The following is a 19,769-nucleotide window of genomic DNA, read 5'->3' as shown; positions in this document are numbered from 1 at the left end:
TGCCCAGTGTTTTCAGGGTGCAGGCGTCTGAGGATGGTTGGAGCCACGCCTGTCCTCCTTTCTGGCCCCGTGCCTCGTGCTCTCTCTCTGGCACGGCTGTGCCTGGCTTCTGACAGACATGCCAGCTGGGGTGGGAGGGCACGCTCTTTGAACAGATGTGCAGCAACAGGGCTGCGGGAAGCGCCCGGAGGGTCCCCGTTGCCACGTGGGGTGCTGACTGCTCTCTCCGACCTTCCTCCCGCAGCGGCGCGGCCTCCCAGTGACGATGGCGGCGTGAGCACCTGCCATGGCCCACCGCACGCACCAGAGCACAGCGAGCAGCATGCTGGACCACAGAGCCCGGCCGGGCCCCGCGCCCCCCAGCCAGGAACCCGAGGGCCCGGACGCCGAGCTGCCCCTGGAGGGGTACGTGGCCCCGGGGCTGGTGCGGCCCGAGAGCCCCACGCCCCCCGAGCGGGGCTGCCCCGACCACAGCCCCGACCACAGCCCCGACGGGGACTCCAGCTCCGACTACGTGAACAACACCTCGGAGGAGGAGGACTACGACGAGGGCCTCCCCGAGGAGGAGGGCGTCACGTACTACATCCGCTACTGCCCCGAGGACGACAGCTACCTGGAGGGCGCGGACTGCCACGGCGAGGGCTACCTGGCCCACGGTGCGCGCCTCCTGGAGACGGACGAGTGCCAGGAGGCCGTGGAGGACTGGACGGACTCGGCGGGCCACGGGCACGAGGGCGGCCCCGGCTACCCCGACGGCCGCCTCCCCGTCCCGGAGGACGAGGCGTCCGTGCTGGAGGCCCCAGACCAGGAGGAGGGCCTTCACTACTGCCCCGGCGAAGAGGAGAGCTACCGGGACTACTACCCCCCGGAGGCCAACGGGAACGCGGGCGGCGCGTCTCCCTACCACCCCCGGCGCCGGGGCGGGGACCTGGAGGACCAGGAGGAGGACATCGACCAGATCGTGGCCGAGATCAAGATGAGCTTGAGTATGACCAGCATCGCCAGTGCCGGGGAGGCCAGCCCCGATCATGCGCCGGTGCGGGAGCCCGAGCTGGGGCCGGGGGACCCCACGGAGGCCAGCCTGCCTGGCGAGGCCAGCCGCGGCCCCAGCAGACACGAGGGCAGGCCCACGTCGCTCAGCCTCCCTCCCCAGGCCAGGCTACCCGGAGACCCCCCAAGAGGCCTCAAGACCAAGGGCAGGACCCCCGAGGAGAGGCCCACGTGGCCCCAAGAGCAGGTAGGACTGGCTCCCCGGGACGGGAGCGTGGGACCCCAAGGGCCCAGGGCCCATTCAGAACACGGGCTTCATTCTGCCCTGTCACTCACGTTCACCTGTCACTCACGTGCACCTGTCACTCACGCTCACCCCTCAGGGGCGTTAGGAAATGCCAGGACAGGCTCCTTGAGGGCTGATGGGCCTCTGCCTCTGCTTTGCTCTTCGCCAGCCGGGTGGTGAGTGGGGACGAGGGCCCTGGGCGTGGCCTCGCAGCTCCAGGTGTGAGCGTGGGGGGCTGGGCTGGTCACCGGTGCCGCTTGTAGGGGGGCTGCTGACCAAGAAGAGCGTGTTTGTCAGCACCAGACAGCGTAGCTCCGCAGGGTGGCCAGGGCGGCAGCCTGTCGTCGTGTCTGGGTGGTCTGCTGTGTGCCCGGCTTTGCAGGGACGGGACTGATGCTCCTGGAGGCCTCCCTCCTCCGTCCCCTGTGGCATCTGTCCTGGGTCAGGGACCCTCCGCAGGGGTCGTCCTCCCTGGGGCCTTGGCGACGTCTGGTGTTGGAAGCCTTAGGCGTTCCATTGGGTCCGAGCGTTTTATTGTTTAGGACCCATGACTCGGACTGAGCCAGGGAGACGCTCCCCCGAGAGAGCGGCCGCCGCCTCCCACGGGAGGGAGCGTGTGGACGAGCGGGCGTCCACAGAAACGTCCTGGAGGGGGATCCTCCTGTCAGCACTTGGTCTCATGCCTTTCCCCACGTTGGGCTAGTTCTCGGACGTGTGCGCAGGGCTCAGGCTGGGTGTGCAGGGTGAGGGGGACATGGGGGACGCTGGCCCGAGCCTGCCCTTCTGCCTCGGGGGGCAGGGGGCGCTGTCATTAAAGTGCTCACACGGGGCTTCTGGCCTCTGAATTAGCAGGGCAATGCGGGGCGGGGGGGGGGGGGGCGGGGGGCGCAGCGTTTGCAGCAAAGCTGTGGAATCGGGGGTGCAGCAACCTGGCGGCTGCACCCACAGATGGAGAAGGGGTCGTGCCCATTTCCGTTTCGGAGGCTGGAACACCACAGACGCAGGGCCTCCGGTCTGCTGTGCTGCGCTTCGCTCGCCGGGGAGCCCGTGGCCTGGCTACGCACGGCCTGGCCTCTGAGCAGTCGCCAGCTCCCTTCCAGCGTCTGAACAAGGTTCGTCCCGTCGGCAGTGCCGAGGGCTCTGGTCACGCTCAAGTCAGGAAGCTCTAGCAGCCCCTGGGCTCGCGCTTCGGCCCTCAGGCCTGATGGGCAGGGACTGCCTTGGCACACGTGTGTGTGTGTGTGTGTGTGTGTGTGTGTCCGAGTGTCCGAGCTGGCCCCACAGCAGGTGCGAGGCTGGCAGGACCACGGCCCCGCCCCCACGCTGGGTGGGGACTGTGGGAGTGGAAACCTTTGTCGTGCGCGTGGCACCAGGAGCGACACGGGACACGGCAGGTGGGCTCGGGCCGCCATGCGCACTCAGCCTTCGCCAGGCGCTGCCCAAGGGCTGGAACCCGGAGGCGGGAGTAGAAAAACGGGGCCTGCTCCGAGGTGCTGCTGAGCACCCGGTGCCGCCCGCCCTCCCGGGGCTCTGAGAAGAGGGCGAACGGCACAGGATGGGCCCGGCGGTCCCGGGTCAGCGGTGGCCGGGGTTTCAGCAGACAGGGCACCGAGAACAGCGCCAGGCCCGACCTGCCCTGGGGGCTTCGGGAGGCATGGCCACGTGGGTTTCAGATCGACGGTGTGTCGTTCTTAGTGTGGGCTGTTCCATGTCGTACCTGGATGTGGGGGACGGGGGTGCGGGGAGGGCCCCCCAGAGATACAAAGACAGACCTGCTGGCCCGGCTGGTGTGGCCCAGTGGTTGAGCATCGACCTATGAACCAGGAGGTCACAGTTCAGTTCCAGTCAGGGCACATGACAGGGTTGCAAGCTCGATCCACAGTGTGGGGCGTGCAGGGCGTGCAGGAGGCAGCCGATCCATGCTTCTCTCTCATCATCGATGTTTCTCTCTTTCCCTTGCCCTTCCTCTCTGCAATTAGTAAAAATATGTTTTTAAAAAAAGACAAAAGACAGACCCGCTGGCTCGCTTCCCAGTGGGTCTCACCGCAATGCTTTTAAACCACAGGCCGGCCTTGAGATCCATCACCCCGAGGGGTCACTGTCCGACTCCCATCCTGCAGACGAGTGTCTCGGGAGTGACCTGAATGAATGGCGAGAGGAAGGAAAGAAAAGAACAGAACAATGTTGTTTTCTCTTCTTTCTTTCTCGCCAGCACGATTACAGATGCCCGCACCCCTCCACCCCCCCGCCCCATGGGCTCTGCATCGAGGCTCTGGGGCGCATCTCTTCACCCTGTTTTCTGAGCTACCTCCGGGTCAGGGAGCATTGCTGGGCGGGAGCTGTCCGGGGTCCTGAGCCAGCCTTCCTGTGGCCCTGCGGGGCCTTGGCTGGGTCCCAGCTGACCTCCCCCCTCCCACCTCCCAGCGTGGGAGGAAGGAGGGCCTCTTTGTGGGAGTAGAAGATGAGTAGCAGTGACGGACGCGGACGCCTTTGGAAACCGGGAACATGGAAGGATTTCTGGAGAAGGCTGTCACCTCACGGATCACGCCTCTACCCGGGGGGTGGGGGGGGTCTCTGACACGGAGTCACGGGTGAGGGCCGATAGGATGGGCCGAGCTGCTGCCGTGTGCACTGACACGCCTGTCGCTCAGGAGGAGCTGGGAGGCGGAGGCTTGTACTGGATGGTGTGAGCGCCAGAGGGCGTGTGCTGGTCGTGTTTTACGCACAGCGCTGGGGGCGACCGTGCGTTGTCGGTGAAATCAAGTGGACGGAACGGCATCGACACTAAAGACTCTGGCTCTCCTCTCCCCACTGGAGCCCGGTGTGGACTAGGGCAGCGTTTTCGGTGGAGGAGATGCTGTGACAGGCACGCGTCGGCCCTGAGCAGCTGGCCCTGGTCCTGGCGGGGGGAGGGGGCCGGTCCCAGCCACATGGTCTCGTTCTGTTTCAGAGCTCCATGGGGGGCCCTGGGAGGGGGGCCCGCCACATTAGCACATGGCACTTCCTGTGTTTCACGCACCATCTGCGCTGGGGGGTGGCCGATGCGGGCTCCAGCTGAAGGTGCTGAAGTCAGGAGGGGCGTGGCCCTGCCTTCCCTGTGGGCTGCAAGGACCAGAGGACCCCTGGCTGGCCTCTTATTTTTATATTTTTTAAAAATACGTGTGTGTGTGTGTTTTATTGATTCCAGAGAGAAGGGAGAGGGAGAGAGAAACATCAATGATGAGAGAGAAGCATGGATCGGCTGCCTCCTGCACACCCCACACTGGGGATCGAGCCCGCACCCCAGGCCTGTGCCCTGACGGGGAATCCAACCCTGACCTCCTGGTGCAGAGGATGGTGTAAGCCACGGAGCCGCAGCACCGTTGGCAGAGGTGCCGGCTGCTGTGTCTGGGGAAGCAGCAGGGTTTAAAGGGCATCTTCATCCAAGACGCCAGCAGCCCTGGCCCCACCGGGTCCACTCTGGTCGCTGCTCCAGGCTGCCAAGCCCCGTCCCTGGAGGTGGGAGCTGGAGAGCAGATGGGATCTCCTGAGAAGCAGCACAGGCTGCCTCTTTGCAAGCAGCCCTGCTTCTTCGGTCGCAGCTGTGGTTGTCATGGCGACAAGCGGTCGGAAGGCAGTTGGAGAAAATGCGGACTCGGAGGGAGGGTGGGTGGGAGGCTGCGGACGTGTGGGGAGAGTCATACGTGGCCCTGCGACCTTGTACTGCCCTAGAGGGGACGCCTCTCCCGTTTGCCACGGCACCAGCGCCAGGCCCGGGGTTGCCCCTTCCCTGGGGTATCCGTGTCCTGGGGAGATTCTCGCTCTACATCCCTGGCGCTCCCTCCACCGGGACAGTCAGACGCCAGCCCCAGCCGGACGGTCCCAGGAGGGTGGGCTCTTGGTCCGTTCAGGCTGCTGCAACGCAGAGGGGGCAGCTGACAAGCCACAGCGTTTAGTTCACTTCTGGAGGCTGGACGTCCCGGGTCCCGGTGCAGGCAGGTCCCGGGTCCGTGAGGACCTGGTGCACAGAGGGCCGCCCTGGCTGTGTCCTCGTGTGGGAGGCTCCGCGGCGCCCTCCACGGCCACTTCCTGGGGCCCTAATCCCTCAGGGCCCACCTCCTCGCCTCACGAGTCCCCACCACCTGTCCAAGCCCCACCTCTTGCTACATCACCTTGAAGGTTACCTTGTGCATTGTTAACCTGTGACTCTGGAGGGGATGCCGACAGTCACTGTCCAGCAGGTGCAGTTGGTGTGACTGTTGGTTTGTTTTCGAGGTGTTTGCGCCTATGTGGCTCCTAGTGAGACAGCAAGGCCCTCCGCAGCCGTCCGTGAGCTCAGCCCAGGGAAGGCAGATCTCTTAGAAACAAGAGGGTCTGTGTGGACTGACCTAGCAAGGGCGCAGGACCGCAAAGGGAGTCTGGGGCACATCCTGAATGTGCTTTCCTTAAAGGAGACGGCCAGGTGGGGGGAGCCCTGTCCTACCCTCTGGGGGGCCTTGCCTGGTGCACCTGGGCCAGGTGGGGGGAGCCCTGTCCTACCCTCTGGGGGGCCTCGCCGGGTGCACCTGGGCCAGGTGGGAAGTGCAGGCAGAGGGCCCTGGGAAGTTACCTCCGAGCTCAGGAAGGAACCGGCTCCAGTGGGACCCATGTGGGATGGTCCTGGGCCAGGCACCCCTTGCAGGAGGGACCCTGCAGCTCACTCAGGGCACACGTATGCACAATACTGCATACACGTGCCGTTTATTATGCACACAGTACATGCATGTGCAGTTTCTAACACATGCTACATGCAGTGCCGTTTATATGCACACATGCTACATACACATGGAGTTTGTGCACATACTGCATATGCGTGTGGTTTATATGTGCACACGCTGTATACATATGCAGTTTTGTGTACACACGCTACACAGTTTATGTGTACACATACTGCATGCACGTGCAGTTTATATGCACACATATTACATGTGTGTGCTGTTTGTGTTCACATTACATGCACATGCTTATACACATGCCGTTTATGTGCACGCACACTACATGCACCTGCCGTTTACATGCACACGTGCTACATACGCTTGCTGTGTGCCCAACGTTACCAAATTGCATCTCCAGTTTTGGTTCCTTTCTCTCCCGCCCCAGGTGTGCAATGGTGTGGAGCCGCGGAGGCAGCAGCGCTCGGACCTCAACGGGCCCGTGGATAACAACAACATCCCAGAGGTGAGGCCCGTCCACAGGCCGCTCGCCTCTCCGGGGTCCCCGCCCCATCCAAGCCTTCGGGGAGCGGGTCCCCACGCAGGAGGAGGCGAGGCGGCTGGCCCTGCGCTCAGGCTCACGCCGTGTGTGCTTCCACGTTGGCGACGCATGTGGGGCTCGCTGGGGCCCCCAGGTCTGACCGCGCTCACGCTGCCCGCTCTGGCACGTTCTACCCCCGGGCCATTCGGCAGCGGCACCGCTGGCACCGGGCAGATCGTTCTCTGTCGGGCTGTCCTGTGCCCTGTGGGTGTTGGGAAGCGTCCCCGTCTCTGCCCGCTCGGGGCCAGCAGCCACCCTCCCCAGGCATTGCCCGATGGCCCCGGGGGGAGAAGTGACCCCCGTGAGAACCCGGCTCTGACAACAGCCCATGCACAAGGCGAACAGCAGTCCCCGTGCAGGGCCTCGGGCGGGGTTAGGCCCACGAGGCCCAGAGCAAGCTCCTCCCCTTCTCTGAGGGACAGGGCTTGGGCGAGAGTCTGACGATGAGGTGACGATGGCCAGGCGGGCGATGTGCGTCCCCTTTATCTTTCTGGTTGTGAATCCTCACCTGAGGTATATTAATTTTTAGGGAGTGGAAGCAGGGGGAGAGACACACACACATCGATGTGAGAGACCATCGATGGGTCGCCTCCCGCACTCACCCCGACAGGCCCGGGGACCAAACCGCAACCCAGCACGCGCCCCTGACGGGATCAAACCCGAGACCCTGTGGTGGCAGGCGACGCTCTAACCACTGAGCACCAGCCAGCCCCTGCGTCCCGCCCACAGCCGCCTGGTCCTTCTCTCGCCCGCTCAGAGAACAGGGCCGTGTGGCCTCCGGGCCCCCTTTCAGCAGCGACCTGCTCACCTGAGGTCCCTGTGTCACCGACGGCCTCTCGCACCCCATCAAGCATTTCCGAGGACAGGGTGGGAGCCAGGCTTCCCTCGGGCGTCAATGACACGCGCCCTCCCGCCAGCACGGTGCCTGAGCGAGACCCGCTCGCTCCCTGGAGCTGGTGCCTTCGGGCCAGGCAGGGGTGCAGCCTCTCGCTGTGCTGCTCCCTCCCCTGAGCCTGGGTTATGGGCCACCTGCTCACAGCTGTTCCTGTCTCTTTCCCGACAGACAAAGAAGGCGGCATCCTTCCCGAGCTTCGTGGCTGGTAAGCGACGTTGAACCTTCTCTCGGGGGTCATGGTGCTGTGACTTTGGGGGCCTCCTGCGGCGCTTGTGGGGAAGGCTCACCGTGGAGGTGCAGATGGCGCTGGGACCGGGCAAGGTCCCAGTGCATGTGGTCACTCGAGGGCTGCAGAGCCGTGTGGGGGTGTAACTGTCACCCCTTCTTCAGCCTCTCATCCGTTGATGACCCCGAGGTTGCTTCCGTGTCTCGGCTGTTAGTAACAATTCTGCGAGAACGTAGGGGTGCATGTATCTTTCGAGTTCATGGTGGGTTTTTGTGGTGTGTGTATGTGTTTTTTCAAGTAACATATTTTGCTCAACAGCTTTTATTGTATTTTTGTATGTTTTTATTGATTTCCGAGAGGAAGGGAGATAGAGATAGAAACATCAATGATGAGAGAGAATCATGGATCGGCTGCCTCCTGCACGCCCCCTACTGGGGATCGAGCCCACAACCCAGGCATGTGCCCTGACTGGGAATCGAACCTGGGACCCTTCAGTCCACAGGCCGACGCTCTATCCACTGAACTAGCCGGCTAGAGCATGTGTGTGTGTTTTTGATAAATGCCCAGAAATGGAATCGCTGGGTCCTATGGTAATTCTGCTGTTAGGTTTTTTTTTGAGGAACCTCCACACTGTTTTCCATAGTGGCCGCACCAGCGAGCCTCTCTGCAGCCAGTTACTGTCTAAAGGCAGCGTGGTCGCTGCTCCCCACGCCCTGCAGTGAGGCCTCCCCTCTGGCGGAGCCGTCTCCGTAGCCTCGGCTTGTTCCAGCTGCCAGCCCCCCACCCCCACGCCCAGGCGGTTTGCAGTTTGTGGCTCTTCTAAGTGCTACCCCAGGGCCTTTGCACCTGCTCCTGCCTCAGCCCGGAGAGCTCTCTCCTCCTCTCCTCCCATGGCTGGTTCCAGTTCACCCTCAGCTCCTAGGGCAGCGCCCGGGCCCTCCCTCCGCAGCGCTCACCGCACGCCATCCTGGTGCTTCAGTCTGTGGCTGAGGGGCTGCGTCGGCCTGGAGCTCCGTGTGCGTTATGTGCCGCGCAGTCCTCGTGCCGGGGTGGGGCTCAGAGGTGCGTCAGGCCTGCGCAAGGGATGGTGACTTGGCGAAGTCACTTGACGTGACGTGGACCGTTCCTGTGTGTGCCGTTGGGCGTCTGGGTCTGCCTCCGGGGTGGGGACAGGGTGGGCTCTGCGGGACACCTCGAGGCCCACACTCCAGCCGCCTCCTCACAGACCCGGAGGGCGGGGGGCAGGCTCAGGGCCAGTGAGGTCACGGGGAGCCCCTGTGCACATGCAGCCCCCGCAGTCCCTGTAGGAGGCAGGGGCGGGTCCTGGGCTCAGGGCCTCCCATCCCCGGGTGCGAGGAGGGCAGGTGGGCTTCCTCCAGCAGCGAGGGGCCTGCAGCTCCCGTCCTCCTCCTCCTCCTGCTGCCGCTGCTGTGCAGACACGTGTGTTCTCCACACACTCGGGGGCAGGTGTCATCGGAGGACAGTGCAAGGGACCGGCCGCCTCCCTGTGTCCTGTCTCCCTCCGTGGCCTCAGCTCAGGGTGGAATTCTGCGCTGCTGCTTCGGGCTGCGTGCCCTCCCGCCGGCCCCTCTGCTGCTCCCCTTCTCCCTGCGGGCGCCAGGGCGGCGGTTGGGCCGGCAGGCGGGCTGTGCGCCCCTTGCCCCTCGTGTGGAGAAGGAGCAGCCGGGGAGGACGGGGCGCAGGAGGCAGCCGTGGAGCAGGCGCCTCGGGTGCGGGTGGCGGCCCACAGCCCGGGGTGGCCCCTCTGCACCCAGGAGCCAGTCCCTGTCCCCAGATGGGCCCCAAGGCATTGGGGCTCCTTCGGGGAGCAGTGGGGCCAGTCTTGAGTGAAGCTCCTCGGGGGCCTGGGTTTCCACGGGGACGGGGACCCCAGAAAGGCCAGGGGCACAGGCAGCAGCCTCCACAGGTGGAATTCAGAAGGGACGCCCCACCCCCACCCGGGGATGGGCCCTGGGTGCCATGCAGCCCCGCACCCCACAGAGAGGAGGGCTCTGCTGGCCGAGGGCGGGCAGGGACCCCAGGCCTTTCCTGCAGCCAGAGCGGCGCCACCTGGTGGCCAGTAGCCACCCTGCAGGGAGGCGCGAGGCTGGCCTCGCTGTGGTGACTTGGCCGATGCCACCGCGACCACGGCTGCTGCTGGGGGGGCAGGGGGTTCCCGCTAGGCCCCTTCACAGCCCCCCCTCCTCACTGACGCCGTGCAGGCTCGTTGAGACGAACGAGAGTTAGGCTCCCACCGCCTCTCATCACCTTGTAACCCAAGAAGCTGGAGGGCAGCAGTGGCCCGGAGCCCTGCCAGGGGGGGAGCAGGCGGGGCCGCTCCTGAGCCAGGGCCGACCGACCTGGTGACGTTCGGCCTTAACCTTCAGAACCCCGTGCTCCCAGCCCCATGGCCGTGAGCGCAGCCGCGCTGGGGAAGGAGGCGGGCGTGGCTGCTGCTGGCATCTGGGCTCCCAGTGCCTGCGTGTGGCCCGGGGGTGCGGGCAGCCATGGGCTCGGGCGCCTGCTGTGACCGCCCTGGGCTTTCACGAGGCCCCAGGGCAGAGGGGCGCTCTGTGAGGGGCTGGTGGCCCGCGCCCCGGGGCCTGGCTGGGACGCCTCCTGCCCCCCCCCTCCCCCCGAGAGCTGACGGGGCCCTTCAGTTCCAGGGCCCTGCGAGCCAGAGGACCTCATCGACGGCATCATCTTCGCTGCCAACTACTTGGGCTCCACCCAGCTGCTGTCGGAGCGGAACCCGTCCAAGAACATCCGGATGATGCAGGCCCAGGAGGCCGTCAGCCGGGTCAAGGTAGAGGGGGAGGCGGGGGGCGCAGGGCCCAGCCCGGAGGGAGCAGCTCCCACCCCGGCCCTGGCAGGGGCTGCCCGAGGTGCCGGCGGCGGTGACACTGGCCTCGGAGGGAGGGGCTGGCCGGGCACAGGCAGCTGCTCCCCGTGTGCACCGGCCACGGCCCCCAGAGGCCACGCGAGCGGCAGTCACCTCCCCGGGGCTGCGGCTTGTAGCGCCACTTGCTCATCCGTGAGAGAATCATTGCTTGTGGGGGGACGGGCCTCACAGTGAATTCTCCTCATGGCCTCGAGGAACACCCGCCCCTCACAGCTCCGCGAGGTGGCCGCCCGGCTGACCGCCGGGTGCGCTGGGCAGGCCGAGGCCGAGGCCCCGGAGCTGATGGGGGGCGGGTGGCCTGTGGGTGCGCTGCCCTGGGGGCGAACAGGGCATTCGGTGTGAGCCCCCAAGGGCAGCGGCCCTGCCTGCTGTGCCCTCCTCAGCCTTGCCCTCGGGCCCTGTGCCCACTGGGGGTGGCCGCTCCCCGACCCCTGGGCAGGAGGTCCGAGTGCTGGGGTGTGGACCACGACATGAACTAACTCTGTGCCCTCCTCTGTCTCCTCCCCACGCTGTCAGAGGATGCAGAAAGCGGCTAAGATTAAGAAGAAGGCGGTGGGTAGCCGCGGGTCCCTGTGTGCTGAGCGGCGCTGGGGGGGGTAGGGAGGGGATCCACCGGAAACATGGGTGACGCCCAAGTGGCTCTTCCTCTTCCCTCGGGAGACACGGGCTTTTGAATGAAGCGGCAGACGCTGTGTGCCCGCCCCCGACGGGAGAACTGAGTCCTGGCCCTTTTCCTTTCAGTCTCTGAGTGTCTGGTGCTGGGCCTCACAGAGACGTGTTTAAGGGGGGCGTCGGAGCGGCCACGTGACTCGGTTCATGCCGGGCCCCCTGTGGAGAATTAATTAAACCGTTCCGATAGTTATAGACTCATTAAGTTTAATTTACTCAGCCCGGTAATAGAAGCTCCCGCTCGCCGGGGACGCCTCCTCCGCGGCGGACTCTCTGGAGTGTGACAGGCGTGCGGACGGGAGGGTCTTTGTTCTTTGCAAACCTGGCCGTTTAGTAAGTGCCCGCCCTTCTCACAGCTCCGGTGCTCGGACAGCCAGGGCCGTGCAGAAGGCTCGGCTGGGTACCGAGGCCTCCTTCCCCTGACTTCAGAGAGAGGAAGGGAGAGGGAGAGAGAGAAACATCCATGATGAGAGGGAATCATGGCTCGGCTGCCTCCTGCACATCCCCTACTGGGGATGGAGCCTGCAACCCGGGCCTGTGTCCTGACTGGAATCAAACCCAGGACCCTTCAGTCTGCAGGCTGACGCTCTGTCCGCTGAGCCACGCCGGCCAGGGCCCGGCCCACTTTTTAGCCAGAAGGTTTTGAGCAAAAATCCAGGAACACAAGCTTAAAAGGCGCCTGGATGGGAAGGGACCGTTTTTAAAAACGGGAGAGGAACTCCTCCCACCACGGGCTGTTTGCAGTGAGTCTTCGGCTTCTCGTCTTTGTGGTCATTTGGGAGCCGGCGGCCGAGCGCCCACATGACCCTCCTCCCTGAGCGCTGAGCGGAACTCGGGTTTCTCCGAGGGAGGCCTGCGACCCCCCTGAGGGTTCCCAGCAGGGCGTCTGCTCCCAGACTTCTGGGGGCATTCCCGCAGCTTCTGCTCTGTGGACGGGGAAGATAAGGCGCATGGGCTCCACGGGGCTGCTGACCCCGTCCCAAAGCGGGCGCCTGCGTCCTCGCCCGTCAGCAGTGATGGGGGCCCGCAGACGGGCCGGGGCAGGTGCCTCACGCAGTGCCCAGGCACGCACGTGCCCGAAGCCAGTGGCCGAGACGCGTGCTCCCGGAGGTGACAGAACGGGCACCTGTGACAGCGTCACGGCGAGGGCAGCACGCCGCCGTCCACTCGGCCATCCGCTCGGGTTGTGCTGCCCTCGGGGTTTTTGGAAGCCGGGGCCGAGCCTGCGGGGAGGGGGGGGTGAATGGCGGTGACGGTTTCCATCAGAAGAAAACGTTAACCCAGCGTCTGGGGAGGTTTCTCCCCGGGCCCGGGGGGTACTGAGGCTCCCGTGGTGCGGACCGTGGACCGTGCCCTGGCGGGGGGCCAGGTGTGTGAGACCGAGACCGCGTGTGCGGGCGGAGGGACTCGGATCTGAGCGGGAATCGTGCGGCCTCCCTCTGCGCTCAGCCTCCCGGAAGCGCCGCCTCCCCCTGCCCCTCGCTCGCTCGGCTCGCTCGGCAGAGCTCAGTCACTGCAGCTCGCGCTCTGGGCTTCTCAGCTCTCCCTCCGACGGCTGCTCCACGCCCGGGCGGCGTCCCCGAGGGTGTCCCCTGGGCTGGGGGGACAGGCGGGTTCTGCCCAGCTGCTCCCGGCCCTAACGGTGCCCCCGCCGCCCACAGCACTCCGAGGGGGATGCGCAGACGCTGACGGAGGTGGACCTGTTCATCTCCACCCAGAGGATCAAGGTGCTCAATGCGGACACACAGGTGAGCGAGCTGGGGGTGGGGGTGGGGGGGCGCGTATGTGGCCACGGGGTGCGGGCTGGCCGCAGCGGCACCCAGGTCCCAGGCAGGAGTGGCAGGCGGAGACGGTGCCAGGAGGCTGGGCCAGGCGGTCCTGTGAGCTGGGGTCTGGCTGCCCGGAGGCGACTGGGGTGAGGGATCTGGGTGTGGGTCACCACGGGGTTCCAGGTGCTGGTGAGGGTGAACCGGGGAGAGTTGCGGCAGGAAAGTGCCGGCCGGGGCTGGAGAGGAGCAACCGGGAAGGACTGGGGAGGCAGCCGTGGTCGGTTGGGCCCCGCCAGGAGGCGCCTGCCATTGCCATGAGCTGGGAACTGGGGGGACCACATCTCTGACACTGAGAGGCTGACCGGGTGGCTCTGACGGGCCAGAATGGGGAGGTGCGGGGAGCCCCCCGTCCCTTCCCGTGTCCCTCCCTGAAACGCCACCCCCAGCTGAGCAGGACACACCGCTGGGAAGTGTCCCGGGAGGAGGGGAGGCTGAGAAACCCTTTCTTTTGTGGGGAGAGGACAAAGGGCCTTTGTGTGCAGCCTCCTTGGGTGACGGCCCCACGGCCGAGGGGCCCATCCATGGGGTCGTGTCCCCGCTGCGGCCCAGGTGGTGTGGGCTCCCTTCCCTCCTCCATGTGGAGGGTCTGGGCCAGGCACACACTCTGCAGGGGGCACCCTGGCTCGGACCAGGCGGTCAGGCCTCCCCCAGGGATGAGGGCCCCCCAGCAACTGCCTCCACGAGTGTCCTTTGGGGTAAATGCAGGCAGGTTGGCTCTGGCCTGAGTCACTGCTCTCCCGCTGTAGCTAACGCTGTGGTTCGTAATAGGGGGGCGGTGCGACAGGGAGGTGGGGGGCTCTGTTCCCCAGGGGGCACTCAGCAGGGCAGGAGGCCCTCTTGGCTGTCACAGCCTGGGCAGGTGGTGGGTGCTGCTGGCTGCCTGGGGGCGTGGCCAAGGAGGCAGCCAACAGCCGCAGGGCGCAGGCCAAGAGGGGTCTGGCCTGGGCATCACGCGTGTCGGGGTCCAGGAACCACGAACTGCAGTGTTGTTGTTTTTTAAACAAAACCCACTTATTTGTTTTTTAAACATTTTTATTGATGTCAGAGAGGAAGGGAGAGGGAGCGAGAGATAGAAACAGCAATGATGAGAGGGAATCATGGATCGGCTGCCTCCTGCACGCCCACACTGGGAATGGAGCCCACAACCCGGGCCTGTGCCCTGACCAGGAATCGAACCTGGGACCCTTCAGTCTACAGGCCGATTCTCTAGCCACTGAGCCACACCAGCCGGGGCTGGAGTGTGCTTTCCAGGAGTGTCTGAGCTCCCTGACCCGCCCTCCCTGCAGGAAACCATGATGGACCACGCCCTGCGCACCATCTCCTACATTGCGGACATCGGGAACATCGTGGTGCTCATGGCGCGGCGGCGCATGCCCCGGGCGGCCTCACAGGACTGCATCGAGACCACGCCGGGCGCCCCCGAGGGGAAGAAGCAGTACAAGATGATCTGCCACGTGTTCGAGTCCGAGGACGTGAGTGAGCGCCTCGCGGGCCCCCAACACTGCAGGCGCCTGGGGAACACGGGCAGGTGGGGCCACCTGGCTGTCGCTCGAGGCCCGCGGGGAGCCACGGGGAGGTCCGACAGCTTCCTGTCGAGGACAGGGTGGGCGGGGCCGTCATCGGGCTTCTCGCTAAGAAGCCGCCGTCCCCAGAAGTGCTGTGGCCATGGCCCGCTTCCAGGGGGAGACGTTCCACACACCCTCCTGCACCCCCTTCCACCGCACGCAGGTGCCGGACAGGCGGGCGTTGCGTGTGGCTCAGGCCTGGGGACGCCTTAGGGCCCGGGGAGGAGAGGCTCCGGGTGCCGGCCCCGCAGGGGCCTGAGGGCAAGAGGCTTGTTGGGAGCTGCCATGTTCTCGTCCTGGGCGGAGTGCGAGGGACTCCCTTGGTGGGGGTGAGGGGACACCCACAGCTGCCCAGAGGGCAGGGCCCAGATGGTGGCCCCACCCAGGTGGCCGCTAGGTGAGGAAGGCGGAGGGTCTGTGAACAGAGGAACAGCTGGGGACCCTGAGGCGGCACCAGGACACCAATGGGTCTGTGAGCCTCGGTTCCCCCCCAGGCAGGGTCGGTGAGGTGCACAGATGAAGGTGCTGGGCCACAGCTGCGGCCCCTGCCCTCTCGGCCCCTCGGAGTGGGGAGCCCCTTGTTTGCCGGGTTCTAAGCCCCACCCCAGTCGGGGCCAGGGGAGGGGAGGGGAGCCCGCAGCACAGAGATGCCTGGCGGGGACGGCCTCCCGGGGGCTGGGCAGCCCCTGTAAGCTGTCCCCTAGGGGTGCAGGGAGCAGGGCACCTCGGTCAGGTGGACACCTCATGGGGCGGGCAGGTCCTGGCGTCCGAAGGCTGGGGCCTCCACGGGCTCTCGGGTGAGTCCAGGCCGGGGACATGCCCAGGCCTGCGCCCCCGTTGGAGGGAGGGGGGTGGGTGGGAAGGAAACAGTGGTCACCGTGGTCGTGAGCAGGTCGCTGGTCAGCTTTGCCCTTTATTGAGGCTGTGCCCGCCCCACACTGTCCGGTGGGCAGCCAGGGCCCGGCCGCAGGTACCGGCCGCAGAAAGGGCCCCAGGCAGCCGTGGAGGGTCCCAGTTCCCCTCAGGCGCCCGCGGCCCTCTGAGGTGCCCTCCCCACAGGCCCAGCTCATCGCGCAGTCCATCGGCCAGGCCTTCAGCGTGGCCTACCAGGAGTTCCTGCGCGCCAACGGCATCAACCCCGAGGACCTGAGCCAGAAGGACTACAGCGACATCATCAGCTCCCAGGAGATGTACAACGACGACCTCATCCACTTCTCCAACTCGGAGAACTGCAAGGAGGTGAGCCCCGGGCTTGCACCGCGCCGGCATCACCGCACCCGCCACGCCCCTGCCTGCCCCTGGCTCCTGCCTCCGGGGCTGAGCACTTGGGTGTCAGGATGCGCCTGGTAACGAAGCACTGATGACAGCCCGTCTTAACGACCTTGAAAAGGCGCCTTTCCCGCTGGGCTGCCCACTCCCAGCCCCGGTGGGTGGGAGCGACCAGGAGTGAGGAGATGGGTGACAGGCGGCTCCTGAGAGACCTGTGAGGCCGAGAGAAGAAAAGGACTTTTTTAGGCAAAAGCAAACCAGGCTCAGGGTTGAGTCCGGGAGTCTTTGCTCCCAGGGTGGTTGGGGGGCAGGGGGTGGTGGTGGTGGCAGCCCCGGGCACCTCACAGCCCCGCTCACCTCCCCCGTCCCCTGCAGCTGCAGCTGGAGAAACACAAGGGCGAGATCCTGGGCGTGGTGGTGGTGGAGTCGGGCTGGGGCTCCATCCTGCCCACCGTGATCCTGGCCAACATGCTCAACGGGGGCCCCGCCGCCCGTTCGGGGAAGCTGAGCATCGGGGACCAGATCATGTCCATCGATGGCACCAGCCTGGTGGGGCTGCCCCTCGCCACCTGCCAGGGCATCATCAAGGTACGCACGGGCCTGGGCTCCCGCCCGCCTCCTTTGTGCTCCAGGCGTGGGGTCCAGAGACCCCCCTGAGGCGGTGCCTCTGCTGAAGCCAGAGAGGCCGGGGCTGTCCCGTCGCCCAGGGCTCCCACGTTGCCCGCGGTGTAGGCGACCAACCGTCCTGGTTTGCCCGGCCACCTGGGAGGCGGGTCTCGGGTAAGAGGGTGGGCCTGCTGCTTGCAGCTGAGGCCCCAGAGGGGTCAGGCGGAGGGTCTCTCAGGGACCCCGGGCGGCAGCCCCGCTGTGGTCTGTCCCCACCCACCGTGGTTGTGGCGCAGGACACCTCTCCCCCCCGTCAGCCTGACCCTAGGAGCTGGCCCAGCAGAGTGTCTACCTGGTGGGTGACCTCACAGACAGACGAGGGACGACACGCCTCAGGCAATGGTGCCCGAGGCCTGGGCGGCGTGGAGCCTCCCGCCGGGGGCTGTGGGTGCTGGGCCACCAGCTCTGAAGGGCTGTGTGCGGCCACCCACCCGCTCCGGGCAGCCCCGAGCCGCCTCTGGGCTGAGGACTGGCCAGAGGAGCCGTGGGGAGGCTTGGCCGCCCTCCCAGAACCTGGACGCTTGCCGAGCCTCGTTCTCTGGGGTCCGAGCTGCCTTGGCTCCAGGTGGCCCGTGTCGCGTGGACACTGGCAGATGCCCACTGAGCCAGGCACTCCTGTCCCCAGGTCCTCCCCACAGGAAGGCCCCCGGCTCTGCCCGGTGACTAGGGCCAGCGGGTGGCTGTGCCCAGTGCCACAGACCCTGGCATCTGGCTCTGTCTGGAGCAGAGGGCAGCTCAGGGCACGGGGCCACAGCCCACCCTGCACCTGGGTTCCCTGCACACGGGTCAGGGTGGGTGACGCCTTCACCCCTCTCAGAGGGACACGGGCTCCTGCTCGGCCGTGCTCACCTGACTCCTGTCCCCGCTCTGCAGGGTCTGAAGAACCAGACGCAAGTGAAGCTCAACATCGTCAGCTGCCCGCCCGTCACCACGGTCCTCATCAAGCGGCCAGACCTCAAGTACCAGCTGGGCTTCAGCGTGCAGAACGGGATTGTGAGTCCGCTCCCCGGCCACGCTAGGGTCTGGGCGCCGGTCCGCCAGGGACACAGCCAGGCAGGGAGGGAGGCAGGGCCCTGGCAGCCCCGCAGCGTCAGACTCACTTCCACCCACAGCGAGCTGCCCGGAGGGAGCTGGTCTGCCCCCAACTCCGGGCCCGTCTGTCAGGCCCGAGCTCTCCAGCCCAGGCTCCTGTTCTCGGCCTGCGTGGGACCGTGTGCGTGTGTCCTTGGTCAGGGGAACCTTCTAGAAAGGCAGAGAGGACTCCCCGCGGCTGGTCCTGTTTCTCAGGGGCGAGGTCACTCTCCCCAGCCTCCAGCTGAAGTGGCGGCATTGTGGGCAGTCGGGGGTCGGTCTGTTGCCGGGCCCACGGCGTCAGTAACCAGGCCACGGGCGTGCACGCGAGGCCCTGGTGGCCGGCGGGCTCTCCTCTCGCTGGGACGCCGTGCCCACTGACTCGGTGTGCCACGCAGCCAGCTTCCCTGGAAAAGTTTGCCGACATCGGCGTTAGTCTTGCTCAAGTGCCTTTTCCATTTTCAGCTTCATTACACCCACGGCACAGGCGTCGTTGGCAGACAGGCCCTGGATGACCCAGTTGTCGCTTTTTCTAAAAGGGACCCTCCTCTCTTCCCACACCACCACCCACCACGGGACAAAGTCTCCAGCTGGGAGACGCCGCCTTCCTCTGAGAGGGGCAGCCTGCCCCCCAAACTCCAGCTGGGGTTGGAGAAGCGGCTGTGACGGGCGGGAGTCCCGGCCCTTAGGTGTGAGGATCCCTAAAAAGACAAAACCTCAGAGAGACGATAGCCACTGGGCAGTGCCTGCAGGTGGAGTCCTTGCCCGTCTTGGGGGCAAGGAGCGCCGGGCGGTGTGGTGGGACCGCCTGCTAACGACCGTGTCTGCTCAGATCTGCAGCCTCATGCGGGGCGGCATCGCCGAGCGAGGGGGCGTCCGCGTCGGCCACCGCATCATCGAGATCAACGGGCAGAGCGTGGTGGCCACGGCCCACGAGAAGATCGTGCAGGCTCTGTCCAACTCGGTCGGGGAGGTGAGACCGAGGCCCCAGGCGAGTCCCTCCCGTCTGTCCCACCTGCTCAGCCTGCGCGGGAGGGGCAGCACCAGACCTGGGGTGGGGGAGGGAGGCACGTCCGCTGGCAGCAGGAGGGGAGGAGGGAGGCCTCAGCCCCTCTCTCGTTGGCAGATCCATATGAAGACCATGCCCGCCGCCATGTTCCGGCTCCTCACGGGCCAGGAGACCCCGCTGTACATCTAGGAGCCGAGGCCGGACCCCACGCTCCCCTGACGAGAGGGTCTGTCTTCCTCCAAGGAGAGCGCGGGGCAGTCAGTGTGCGCATCGCGCTGTTCCCGTCGCGGCGGACGAGGTGTGTGTACCTGTGCTGTGCAGTCTGTCCTCCGAGCCCCAGCGAGTCCCCGGAGACAGCGAGCTCCTGGGGCGGCAGGGATGGGGTCCTGGGAGGCCCCCGCTCTCAGGACGTCCTTGTAAGTGACGTTGGGGAGACACGATTGTCTTGAACTCTGAGGAGGAGCCGTCGCCGAGTTAAAGAAAGAACGAGGCCACCACATCCAGCTCCATCCTTAGAAACCCCGCGGGGCTGACAACCTCCACAGCCCCTTCCTCAGACCCCAGGGTTTCCAGGTGACCCACCTGCCGCCCGTCCTCACCTGTCCACGCTCCTCCCGGGGACGAGGCGGAGCCCAGGCATCGCCCCCCCTTTACAATCCTGTCGACACACGTGCTTCCCAAACACACAGAAACCTCACCCCCTGCCCCTCCTGGGGGCCAGGCGCCTCCCGGGAGCAGCCCCGGCGGGTGAAGGTGACCCCAGCCTGGCCCCGCCCCGAGGTCAGTGCTGGCCAAGGCGCGTGTCCGGGAGATACACTGTGATAAGAAGCCTTACCCGCTAACAACTGCGCTCGGATTCCCGTCGGCACGGCGTGCCGTGTGCTGCATGCGCCACGTAGGAAGCCTCGCTGACCCATAATAAACCCGACGTCGTCCTCACCGTGTGTGGCTGGTTTGTTAACGGAGGCGCCGGACTCGCACTCACCTGCACGCGCCGCGGCCAAGGACGGGACCTGGTGCCGCTCGCGTCCCTCCTGGCCTCTCCCTGCCCAGGTCGGCGACAGTGACAGGTCACCTGGCTCACCCCTCTTCCCAGCAGGGAGACAGGCTGCCAACTCAGG

General features: G+C 66.0%; 2 protein-coding genes across 12 annotated transcripts in view; one reads left to right on the top strand and one right to left on the bottom strand.

Annotated features, from left to right (window-relative positions):
- APBA2 (amyloid beta precursor protein binding family A member 2) overlaps window positions 1-19,588 on the top strand; it is a 37,945-nt gene extending 18,357 nt beyond the window's left edge. For 4 of the 6 annotated variants that reach the window (XM_070400311.1, XM_070400308.1, XM_070400309.1 and 1 more), the window contains exons 3-14: window positions 245-1,237; window positions 6,395-6,472; window positions 7,611-7,647; window positions 10,329-10,474; window positions 11,087-11,122; window positions 12,901-12,987; window positions 14,355-14,540; window positions 15,693-15,872; window positions 16,278-16,490; window positions 17,442-17,561; window positions 18,472-18,612; window positions 18,766-19,588. In XM_070400311.1, coding sequence (XP_070256412.1) covers window positions 287-1,237; window positions 6,395-6,472; window positions 7,611-7,647; window positions 10,329-10,474; window positions 11,087-11,122; window positions 12,901-12,987; window positions 14,355-14,540; window positions 15,693-15,872; window positions 16,278-16,490; window positions 17,442-17,561; window positions 18,472-18,612; window positions 18,766-18,837 — 2,247 coding nt within the window. In that variant the 5' untranslated portion in view covers window positions 245-286 and the 3' untranslated portion in view covers window positions 18,838-19,588. The remainder of the gene's footprint in view (window positions 1-244; window positions 1,238-6,394; window positions 6,473-7,610; window positions 7,648-10,328; window positions 10,475-11,086; window positions 11,123-12,900; window positions 12,988-14,354; window positions 14,541-15,692; window positions 15,873-16,277; window positions 16,491-17,441; window positions 17,562-18,471; window positions 18,613-18,765) is intronic. The other 2 variants (XM_070400312.1, XM_070400313.1) reach the window with 2 other exon arrangements.
- The window catches only part of ENTREP2 (endosomal transmembrane epsin interactor 2), a 52,058-nt gene continuing 46,392 nt past the window's right edge, over window positions 14,104-19,769 (bottom strand). For 2 of the 6 annotated variants that reach the window (XM_070400314.1, XM_070400315.1), the window contains 3 exons: window positions 17,418-19,100; window positions 16,260-16,471; window positions 14,104-16,114 (listed from right to left, as the gene is read on the bottom strand). The gene's annotated coding sequence lies outside the window, so the exon portion shown is untranslated. Of the gene's footprint in view, window positions 16,115-16,259; window positions 16,472-17,417; window positions 19,694-19,769 lie in introns of all 6 variants that reach the window. The other 4 variants (XM_070400316.1, XM_070400317.1, XM_070400318.1 and 1 more) reach the window with 4 other exon arrangements.

This window comes from Myotis yumanensis, unplaced genomic scaffold (genome assembly GCF_028538775.1).
Source record: "Myotis yumanensis isolate MYYU_CA2020_CCGP unplaced genomic scaffold, mMyoYum1.0.hap1 SCAF_20, whole genome shotgun sequence".
NCBI classification, from domain to species: domain Eukaryota; kingdom Metazoa; phylum Chordata; class Mammalia; order Chiroptera; family Vespertilionidae; genus Myotis; species Myotis yumanensis.
The sequence above is the reverse complement of the archived record's forward strand: the minus strand, read 5'-3'. Positions and strand labels throughout refer to the sequence as shown.